At 35.7% G+C, this 12,360-nt stretch overlaps 1 protein-coding gene across 1 annotated transcript in view; it reads left to right on the top strand.

Annotated features, from left to right (window-relative positions):
• Positions 1-12,360, top strand: part of TTC6 (tetratricopeptide repeat domain 6) — a 225,026-nt gene that overhangs the window by 182,741 nt on the left and 29,925 nt on the right. Inside the window, 5 exon segments of the mRNA XM_017895392.1 lie at positions 3,503-3,637; positions 4,889-5,038; positions 5,869-6,009; positions 7,281-7,394; positions 10,846-10,965. Of these exon segments, the coding sequence (XP_017750881.1) occupies positions 3,503-3,637; positions 4,889-5,038; positions 5,869-6,009; positions 7,281-7,394; positions 10,846-10,965 (660 nt within the window).

The following is a 12,360-nucleotide window of genomic DNA, read 5'->3' on the forward strand; positions in this document are numbered from 1 at the left end:
GGTTCACGCCATTCTCCTGCCTCAGCCTCCCGAGTAGCTGGGACTACAGGCGCCCGCCACCACGCCCAGCTAATTTTTTTGTATTTTTAGTAGAGATGGCATTTCATCGTGTTTGCCAAGATGGTCTCGATCTCCTGACCTCGTGATCCACCCGCCTTGGCCTCCCAAAGTGCTGGGATTACAGGCGTGAGCCACCGCGCCTGGCCTCTAAGATTATTCTAAATCATACCCTATGTTACCTCCTCCCCTTCCTTGAGTGTGTGCAGGACCTGTGACTTGCTTCCAACCAATAGAATATGGCAAAATTGGTGGGGTGTTGCTCCATCAATTACGTTGCAGTATATAAGACCTCCTTCTTAGCAGAGTAAAGAGAGAGAGGTTCTCCTGCTGGCCTTGTTGTGACTTCCTGTGGAGAGAGTGATGTGGTGAGGAACTGTGGGCAGCTGGGACCTGAGTGCAGCCAACAGCCAGCAAGCTGGTATCTCTTATTGTGGTTTTTATTTGCATCACACCAGTCAGAATGGTGATTATTAAAAAGTAAAGAAACAGATGCTGGCAAGGTTACAGAGAAATAGGGATGCTTTTATACTTTTCAACCATTGTGTAAGATGGTTTGGCGATTCCTCAAAGACCTAGAGGCAGAAATACCATTTGACCCAGCAATCTCATTACTGGGTATATATCCAAAGGAATAAAAATCATTCTGTTACAAAGATACATGTGTGTGTATGTTCCTTGTGGCACTATTCACAAACACAAAAATATGGAATCAACTCAAATGCCCATCAATGATAGACCAGATAAAGAAAATGTGGTACATATACACCATGGAATACTATGCAGCCATAAAAAGTAATGAGATCATGTCCTTTGCAGGGACATTGAAGCCATTATCCTCAGCAAACTAGCCCAGGGACAGAAAACCAAACCCTGCATGTTATAAGTGGGAACTGAACAGTGAGAACACATGAACACAGAAAGGGGAACAACACACACTGGGGCTTGTGGGAAGAAGGGTGGAGGGAGATAGAGCATTAGGAAAAATAGCTAATGCATGGTGGGCTTAATACTTAGGTGGTGGGTTGATAGGAGCAGCAAACGACCATGGCACACGTTTACCTGTGTAACAAACCTGTGCATCCTGCATATGTACCCCGGTACTTAAAATAAAAATTAAAAAAAAAAAAAAAAGAAGCTGGGGTCTCAGTCCTGGAGTCTCAAGGAAATGAAGTCTGCCAACAATGTGAATGAGCTTGGAAGCTGATTCTCCCAGTCGAGTTTACAGAGGAGAATGTAGCTCAACCGACACATTGATAGCAGCTTTGTAGGACCTGGAGCAGAGGACCCAGTTAAGCCATGCCCAATCTCCTGACCTGTGGAAACTGTGAGGTGATAAATGCTTGTTACTATCATTTGCTAAATGTGTAGTAATTTGACTTGTAGTGATAGAAAATGAATGCACCTCTGGTTTGGAATCAAGCACTCTTGCTAGCTTCATTGACTTGCTTTTTTTTTTTCTTTTTCTTTTTTTGAGATGCAGTCTTGCTCAGTCGCCCAGGTAGGAGTGCAGTGGCACAATTTCAGCTCACTGCAACCTCTGCCTCTTGGGTTCAAGCAATTCTCCTGCCTCAGCCTCCTGACTAGCTGGGATTATAGGCATGTACCACTATGCCCAGCTAATTTTTGTATTTTTAGTAGAGATGGGGTTTCACCATGTTGGCCAGGCTGGTCTTGAACTCCTGACCTTAGGAGATCCACTTGCCTGTGCCTCCCAAAGTGCTGGGATTACAGGTGTGAGCCACTGTGCCCGGCCTTCATTGGCTTTCTTACTGCAGATTCTGTGATCGTTTCTCAGTATGGATCATGTCTACTCTTCTCTTCACATTTGGAGTTTTTGGTCTCTGTATTCTTTGAGGACTGCTTTTTTATATTTACTTTAATCTCCTCCTCCCAGGCTGTCCCCTGTGACTTTAGCTGGATACCTGATGTCACCATCAGCTACCCTCTTCCACCCAATAAATAGTGATGTTAATATAATAGTGATGTTAGTATATATATATATATATATATTCTCTTGGTTCTAGTAATAGTGATACATAGTATTTATATATACTATAGAAATATAGTAATAAATAGTGATGTTAATATATATATATATATTCTCTTGGTTCTGCTTCCTAGATATTTCTCAAATCCACTTTCTTTCTTTATTTCTATGGCTATTATCCTGGTTTGGAACATATAATTTAAAAAATTTTTCTTGAATTATATAGCTGCATTGTTGTACTCTTCCAAGCTTTTATCCACACAGCAGCCACAGTACTTTCTGCAGACTATAAAGATGACTTATCTGCAAGCCTCTGCAGATGTCCCTCAGATGACACCATAAAGTAGTGAAAGAGAGAGAGATGGGGGAAGCAGGAGGAAGTGAAGTTGTGTTGATTTTAATTTAAATGGGATGGAAGGCTTGAGTAGACAAGTTTTTTGGACTCAAGGAGTCAGTGAAGGGGCAGAAATCCAAACGAGAAAGGAAGTAATAGGTTGCTCAGGTGGGGCAGGAGGAGATGGGGTCAAGGACAGCTTTTGAGGAGTTAGCCCTGCAAGGAATGAGAAAGAAAGCAATTCAAAGACAGGAGAGAAAAAGGTGAAAGTGAATGAACATATAGATTCGTTGAAAAGTAGAAAGGGGGGAAATTGAGACAATAATCCACTTTTTCTAGGCAAGGTCATGTGCTGAGAGTGAGGACAGAAGGAGGGATGCTGGGTGACTTGCAAACATATAGAGCTAATGCTCGATAGAAGCCATAAAGGACACTTAGCATATCCAAGTGAAATCTCATTGTTTCTTTAGCAATTTAATACAATTAAGCAGATGGTATGGCCAGTAACAATTATTTGACTTTCTATATAAAGATATACAAGGAGTAGTTAAGTATTAAATGGCATTTCTATCTTTTTCATTAATGAGACTTTTGAGTTTTTTGAATAAATAAATGGGTGAGTTTTGGAGGTGGTTTATTTTTTTGATGCCAATAAAACCCTATTAGGAGGACAGCAGGACACAATAAAATTGATTAAAATTATGTCAGATATTATCAGTGGAGATCTTTTACTACTTAGTAGCTTCCCAGTATTCCATTCAGAAAAATTATTAGGAAATTATCAATAAACTAGTTTATAAATTTAAGCCTGACTTAAGCTTGAGTATAGCCTTTGGAATTTACAAATTTTAGTTCCAAAGATCCATGTCTGTAAGCCTGCTTAAGTACTGTCTTGTAGGATAGGCATCTGGGTGGGACTCATGAGGGTAAGACTTCTGAACTGGATTATCTTCCTGTAGTGTACTGACAAGACCTGTAACTTCACCAGGTCTGTTTGTTCCCAGATAAAGTAAGAGTAGAGGTGTGTGCTCTGTGCTCCTTTTAACATATAAGGCTGTAATATTAAATCAATAGTGGAAAGAAACATTTCCTGCCCCCTCCCTGCTTTTTTATCATTATAGGAAGCTGTGAAAATGCTTAAGAAGGCTTTGGATGTCATTTCTCATTCCGATAAAGGACCAAACACCACAGCAATTTCAGCAGACTGTCTGTATAACTTGGGTCTTTGTTATATGGAGGAAGGCAATTTACAAATGGTATTTCGTGTATTTAGGAGTATAGATTATTTGTAATTTTAGAGACTGGTTGCTTGTATGCAATTCTGTTTCCGAAGACCACCTATACAGTGGGCAACTGGTCCAAAGCTGCTTTTGAAGCTTGGCTCATTATAGTCAGTCTGCACACTGCAACACCTAGGACGTTGTTTTATTTAACCAACATGTTTTATTTGATGCTTGTTTGTCAACAATATTCTAAAGATTAATGTATGTTTCCCACCAGAACAATAAATCTAACTGCAGGAAATTATTACAGTAAAATAATTTTATCACATTAGTATGAATTCACTTATTAAATTTTAAGTACTTTAAATGCTTTAACATAATGTAGAATAAATGGAAAAGATTAGGGCATTCTGGCTTTTCTTATTGATCATTGAACAATTCAAATCAGATTGAAACGGGTTGTTAAGATGGCCAGATACACTGAAAAACAGTTGATTCAATTATTACATATTTATCCAGTCTTTGGTGATTTTAGGCAATTCTTTACTTCAAAATTATCACTGATATGACAAATATGTAAAATAATTGATACTTTCCGATGGCTCATGTTGGATATTCTACAACTCTAGACACACACAGACACACACACACACATACAGACACACACAGACACACACATAGGCACACACAAATACACACACATCATTCTAATTCTTATGTTCATGGAGTGGACAGTGTTTTAAATTGGTATTGGTATACACAAAAAAAGAGGTGCACTTGATTAGTTGTTCTATTAAGAAATTCCAGTAAATATGAGACAAATCACAAATATTTTACATGTTTTTAGTCCTTTTGAACAACCAGAGCAAACTCAGCTTTGCTTTAAAATATGGGGAAAATTTTTAGAGTTCTGTTGTTCTGAAGTTCTATAATGATGCATTTGCTGGATCCTAATGGAAAATAAATGTGCTAGTTGTGATTTCTTTGAAGAAACAAAATCTGAATAACAATTAAAATTATACCACCCAAAATATTGTAATCTAACAATATGGATTATGTAGACCTTAGTCTGGGAATAAGACCTTTAATTATAATAATCATCTCTACTTGTTTCTAAATATTAGTTTTGTTTGTTCCATGAGGTCCATTAGGAGAAATGTATTAAAATAATCCAAAAATAGAGTGAAACTTTTCAACAATAGTTATATACTGTAATTCATTAACATTTTAAAACAATATATTATATCACTAAATGGTTTGCATTTTGACAATATGCTCCTGTAGGCTTTTGATTCTTTTACAAAAGCTGTGAAAGCAAATCCAGATTTTGCAGAAAGCTTTTATCAACGAGGGCTTTGTAAAGTGAAACTCCACAAGGATAGCTCGATTCTGGATTTTAATCATGCCATTACCCTCAATCCAAAACATTACCAGGTATTTAAATAGATGTTTTTAGTGAGTTGTAAAGTGTTAATTTTGGTAAAACTATTAAATCTCTTATATACCATTGTTATTAATTAGCACCAATCAGTTTCTTATACCTACTTTTCACTTAACTGTATTTTGATAATCCAAATAGCTGTATTTCTCCTTAAACTAAAAGTATTCTTTCCATCAGTGATATTATGATGTTATATATAAATGTATATGTGAATGTGATGTATGTAAATATTGTTAATATATCAATGTGGCTGTTAATACTTTAAAGTTTATATACTCATTAATTTTACTTACTTTTTGTTTTGATGTTACATAGATTCCTATCTTTCAATAGACTATACAGACAACACAAAATTCAATAGGTGAAGCTTGATTGCATCTTGATTTTAGGAATCTATGAAATTTGAATCTGATCTAAATATTAGATGATTTTAGGAAATTTCTATAAATCATCTTGGATATATAATGGCAGTGTGGTTATGTAGGAGAATGTCCTTTTTTCATAGGAGATGCATACTAGGGGACTTGGGGTAAAGCATTACCATATCTACAACCTGTTTTCAAATAGTGCAGGAAAAAATAGATAAATATGGCAAAATGTTAATAATTATTAACTCCAGGTGATAGGTATTTATCATTCTTTCAATTATTCTGTGTCATTTGAAATTTTTTTTCTAATAAAAGAAATTTCTTTAAAAGACTATATTTTAATACCCTCTTTGGGAGGCATAGATTTGTTCCAAGTATCATATATTTTGGTAGAATTGGTGCTTTTACTAAAGCACCCATTCCTGCTTTCTCTCTCTCTCTCTCTCTCTGAATAGGCATATTTAAGCCGAGTAGCATTCTATGGTTTAAAAGGCAGGTATTCCAAAGCAATCTTGAATTGTAACAAGGCTATAAAAATTTACCCTGAGAGCGTACGTGCCTATCTCTACAGAGGAGTTCTGAAATACCACAACAAGGTAGGGCCATTTCCTGCCTGGCTTACTGAAATTTTAGGGTGGGAAGACTCTCTTATGCTAGGCAGGGGACTCACTTACTTTTTTTCTTTGTGGTTGGGAATCACTGTGATATGAAGGGCAGAACTACATAGAAAACTTTACACTTTCCCAATTCATATTTTTTTCACAAAATAATGGTATTTATTTTTTACATTACATTTTAAATAACATTTATTATTTATTTTATTAAGAATGTAGCATATATTCATTGCAGAAAATTTGGAAAAATACAGAAGGGAATAAAGGATTATTATCTCACCATCAATGATAATTCCTGAGTGCATTTGTCATATTTGTATTTAGTCTTTTAGTTTCCTCATAAAATATGATATATATTTTCCAAAATTTGGACTATGCTACTTATATAACTTGTGTGGTGCCCTGCTTTTTACACTTAATCTTTGAAGATAGTATTTTGCTGACTGCATAATATTCCACCATAATTTACTTTTAATTACTTTATTGTTGAACTTTTTGATTGTTTTAAAATTTTACTATTTTACTGTTTTAAATCATATAGTTATATACATCTGAGAACAAAATTGCTGCTTGGGTTTATGATTGGTTCTTAAACAGAAGTTACTGGGTTAAAAGTTGTGAGCAGTACCATTGATATGTGATACTACACTGAATACTTTATTTCTCTCTACTTTTCTTTTCTGATCTTTCTTTGTAGCTATTTTATATGAAATTTTTACAATAATACCTTAAAGCAAAGGTAAGACCTTGCATTATGTGTTAATTCCATGAAAATTACTATCTATAGAAATGGATGATATAAGGTATCAGAGAAGAATCAAAGAGGAAGCAAAAGAGAACGAGGGTAGAAAACATGATGATTATGTGATGTGACAGTCACAATGACAGAAGCAAGCGAGCACTGGTGAATGTTTGCTGCATTAATATGGTTGGCTTTATTTTATTTTACCTAGAAGTATAATTTTCTCCTTGCCATATACCAACAATGGTAATAAGATATTTACCTAAATTAAAGTTGTTGATATATTTAATTTTGTTTGTAGGTGAGAGAAACTATAATGATAATTTCTACCAGGAGATTTTCTTAATTAACTCTATGAAAGATTAGCTTCAATGTGTTAATTTCACAGATGATACAAGGAATGGTTAAATGTGTGTTTCAAAAACTCTGATAGAAACAAGAATTTATTTTATGATTAAATTTCAGTCCATTATGATTTTCCTTTCTCACGTAATTACTTTTTTCTTTTTAGACTTATAAGCTAGCAATTACAGATTTAACTACAGCTATCAGCATGGATAAAAATAGTTATATAGCATTTTATAACAGAGCATTATGTTACACCAAGATAAGGGAACTTCAAATGGTAAGATGACCATTTTAGTAAACAATGTGTTTAAAGTGTTTAATAAATAACATGCATTTAATAACTTGTTGATTTCAGTCAATAAACGTAATAAAACAAAACACATTAAAGCATTTTGTAAATTCGTTTAAGGCATTATAAAGTATTTTATATTTACTTCTGCTAGAATTTTCAAAAGGAGATTCCTAGGAAATACACACATATAAAACTTGAGAAACCAAAGAACCATTTCAAAGAATATTTAATTTCTTTGTTGGTGCTCACCAAATTTTCTTATATAATTTCTGAAAGAAGTCAAATGAAAACTTAAGTTGATAATGCTTATAGAAGCATTCAAAGGCATTTATAAATTAAATCCATCACATAATTATCATTTGAATAAATGTTTCTACCATATGCAGAATTTTTTTTTTTTTTGAGATGGAGTCTCACTCTGTTGCCCAGGCTGGAGTGCAGTGCTGTGATCTCGGCTCACTGCAACCTCCACCTCCTGGGTTCACGCCATTCTCCTGCCTCAGCCTCCCAAGTAGCTGGGACTACAGGCACCTGCTACCATGTCCGGCTAATTTTTTGTATTTTTAGTAGAGATGGAGTTTCTCCATGTTAGCCAGGATGGTCTCAATCTCCTGACCTCATGATCCGCCTGCCTTGGCCTCCCAAAGTGCAGAATTTTTAAAGCAGTAGCAATCACTAGCAATATTGTGGTTTCAAAATTTTAATGTTACGTACAGCAGTTTATGTAGGCATTCTTTTGTTTGGTCCTCAGACCACACATGTAGCACGGAGTATGGAGTGATGGTTTTCAGCTCCAGGGACCAGTGACCAGGTTTGGCCCATATTTTGAAGGCCTGTGGGCTGCAGCAAACCTTTTTTCCATTTGTCTTGATCCAGCATCTACCTGAGCAAACTGTTGTTTATGTTTGTAATCTTACCTACTCTCTTCTCTCTGTCGGTTTGGTCCCTTTTCAATGAGGATTCCTCACTGGTGAGCAGCTAGTCTTGTGGTCTCTCAGAATAGTGTCCCATCCTCTTCCTCTGTTACTTGTCTCCCTCTCCTTATTCCTGCCCATGTCTGTAGTAAATGACGCATTCTTTTAAAAGGCTAGGTCACATTCCTGCTGTTCTGTGTTCACACACTCCCCAATCTGTGAAACGTGGACAGTGAAATCTGTTTAAAACATTTAGAAATTTAGAAATGTACAAGCTTTAGAAGGGAAGTTGAGAAACTTTGTCTCTACCTAAGAGGATGTAAAATTCTTGGTAACCAGATTATCAGGTTTCCTCCAGAGATGTTGATAAATGAATAGCTAATTTTTAACAAGGGGATTGTTAAGATGCTAGGAGCTGACGGAGGAAAGATCATTTATTAGAGTGACCTGCACAACAGGGGCCTTTGAGGATTCCCTCCCCAACCCCATTCCTGCAGGAAAGGTAACCCTGAATAGGAAAACAATGGGCTGGGGTGGGGAGGGAATACCCATTGTTTTGTTATCTCAGATAATGTGAAAGAGCCAGTGCCCTGTTAATAAAGAAAATGCAAAACTACCTAAATCAAGTAAAACTAAATTACGATAATAAAATAATGGTGATTTCAGAGCTGCCAGTACTCTGAAGCATTTTATCCAATCTGCTAACTTTACAGATGAGGAAATGAGAGTAGTGAGAGGTTCGAAAAACCATCCAAGTCACACAGAGGGAGTTAGTGACCTGTATTGTTGTCCACAAATTTGTTGGCTTCTGGGTTAACAGTGTTTAGGTGGCTTTGTAAAACCGTCTGACCTCCAGCATGTGGACTGGATGTCATTAAGCAGTGTATCCTCCTCCACCTGTTTCTCAGCATTCCTGCCATCCCTAGCCTGAGAAAAACCAAGTAACTTTCTGCAGAAAATGCACTTAGGCATTCTCCCAAGATATAGTTTCATAAAAACTAAGGAAAGTTGAATTCTGGTTCTAACACTTGATATTAATAAAAATACTGAACACTTACCACTTATTTAGGGCTTATTGTATGACAGGAACTGAGCTAAATGCTTCACTGAGATACAATCAAAACATTTTTAAGTAGATCCTTGTAACAATATGATGAATTTTTAACACGCCAATTTTGCAGATGAGGAAGCTAAGGCTTAGTGTTAAGTAATTTTCCCCAAATCGAAGGGTTAGTAATGTTAACAGAGGCATGGCACAAATCCAGGAGAGGCCAAGGCCCTGACCCTTCCTCTTAATCAAAACCTGTGTGCTCCCATCCCTACCTCTTACCCTCATTGATCTTTACGAAATCTTATTTCCCAGTTTTTATTTCCTCTTGTGTTGCAGATTCAGCTGCTCAGTGGATCTCCAAGGCATCATACTGGTTTCACATAATGTAATTTAGTAAAAGAAAAATGTTAGACAATCTGTGGCTAATATCCTAGGTTTGGGTTTTCTTTTTTGACAAATATTACTATTTATTTTTATAGTCCTGGCAATTTTTATTTATGATTATGTGACAACTTACCTATAGGATCTTTAATTACACATTTTTTAAAGACACTTGAGCACCCAACATTAGGAAACACCAGAGGAGGGCAAATGAGCAAATATAAAATGCTCTTTGTCATTTTCAGTTGGCAGATGCTATAGGCATAATAAGATTTAGCCCTTTTCTGATCAGACCATATGGCTTTTTTGGACAGAATGTTCAGTAGGAAAATGGTTTAAGAGATTCAGCTCCAACCCAAGTTTAGAATGCTTCTAGTACCTAGTACAGAGTAGAAACCAGTAAAATCTTGTTTAGTCAGTGAACGTAAAAAAAACAAAATAAAGTAAAAGTAATGGAGAAGGGTCTGAGTTGATTCTCAGATTACACTATGTGTCTTTTAGAAAAATGAATATATTTATCAAAATATTTTGAGATAACTTTCATACAAGTGCTTATTTGTTAGTTTTATTAAGATCTATTTTCATTGAGTCATGATTTTTTCATTGGATACAAATTTATTGAATGCATGGTATGTGCAGGCTTGATTCTTGTTACTGGGCTTAAAACAGTGAACAAAATGGATAAGCTCTGGCTTCATAGAGCTTAGATTTCAGCAAAGAAAACAATAAAACACTAAAAAGAAATTATATATTTAATGGTCATTTGATGAAACTACCGAGTCAGGGCAGAGTGCTAAATCCTTCTCTTCCAGCCCGTACACCAATGAAAATGTATGGGGTGACTTGCAGGTAAAACATGAAATGCAAGCACAGTGTGCACTGCTTGTTGAAAAGTATCAGTGTCCATGATACTTTTTGCCTAAGGGTACCCTTTAAATCTAACATATGGTTATTTTGGCCATAAATTATAAAACAAATTGAAGAACTAACCATTGGGTCCTAGTTTGGACATAAATATATTTGTCCATAGCCAATGCATTCAGGCTCTAAAAAGCTGAATCTATGCTACAAATGATTATTTTATTTTTAGGCATTAGCAGATTATGGAATTGTGCTGCTTCTTGATGCTACAGAAACTGTAAAACTAAATACGTTCCTTAATCGTGGACTCATCTATGTAGAACTAGACCAGTATGGCTTTGCATTAGAGGTAAGCCTTCCTGTTATGTAAAGAACCCACTTGATTTTGCACATTGACTTCTGAGAACTAGTGAACAAGATTTTATTATTATCAACTGGCAATATTAATGAGTGATAGCTTAACTTTAGCAAGAATTCTATTAAAATACTTGAAATGACTAATAGACTCTGTGGAAAAAAATGTATATTTTTGCTTTGTTTGGATTATGGATAAACAGCCAATACATTTTTAGACATTTCTAATTTGATCAAGAGCATCACTTCTCTTAAGGGAGTACAGACAAAACTCAAGTTACTTAGTAAATAAAATGATTCCTGTAACGTGTACTCTGCTGTTTAGTGGTAACTTTCTCAAAATTTTCCTCTTTTCCCTTTGCAAATATAGCAAAATAAATCTGTTTCAAACAGGGCAGGAAATAGTTGCTCAGAATGGGCTACTGGTAACAGGTTTTTAAGTTAGTGGTGGCAGGCGTTCAGAATCACAGTAGAAAAAAGCATAGGCAAGGTATTAAAAGAAACAGGTAGTTTAAATGTATTTCATTAAAGAATAATTAAACAAAATTCATCCTCATTTTAACTTTTATTTTATTGTCTGTTTGTAACTCTTAGAATAAGAAACAGGAGGTAAAAATTAAATAGCAAGTTAAAATGTATATAGTTAAATAATGATAGTTTCGCTTCTTTGTCTCTGAGGAACTGCAGCATAACATTATGGAGTGGAGTACATCCGGTTCTTTTCACCTCCCAAGATGATTATTTTTCTATTTCTGGAGTCATTTTTTTGAGATTCTGTCCAACATAATCATTTACCTTTGAGGAAGTTTACGCTATGAATAAATGTGATCTCTATATTTGAATACCTTTAAGCTTTTGATATATTAAAATATTTTGAGCTGTGTCACTAGGTATAACCTCAGGTAGATGGAAATAAAGAACCTCCCTGTTTGTAGTAGGCAAGAAAACAATGGGCAACAGTATTGAGGTGGAGAGAGTGAGATAATGGAGATGGGGAAGAAGGGACTGCAGCTGTTAGAGAATTAAATGCAGGGCCCATGTTATCCTCTGTATAAAGATTTATTTAGTACTAAGCAACCACTAAACAACTGTTGCACACTTGCTACACACTGGGTCCTCAACAATGCTGCACAATTTATAATTGTAACTTACAGAGGAGGAAACTGGTATTCAAAAGAGGTTAAATAAGGCCTTTCTACAGTAAGTACTGGGGTAAGATCTGAACTCAGACCTCAATTCCAAATTCTATCTTCTTTCAGGCAAGGCACTGGCATTAATATATGGAGATAAATGAGACAGAGTTCCAGTTTTTGAGGAGCTGATGGTCTAGGGGGAGTCATTCTTGTCCCCTCTCTTTCCTCACACCCCACATCTGACCCATTAGCAAGTG

The sequence above is a fragment of the Rhinopithecus bieti genome, unplaced genomic scaffold (genome assembly GCF_001698545.2).
Source record: "Rhinopithecus bieti isolate Rb0 unplaced genomic scaffold, ASM169854v2 scaffold_1306, whole genome shotgun sequence".
In the NCBI taxonomy this organism is placed as follows: domain Eukaryota; kingdom Metazoa; phylum Chordata; class Mammalia; order Primates; family Cercopithecidae; genus Rhinopithecus; species Rhinopithecus bieti.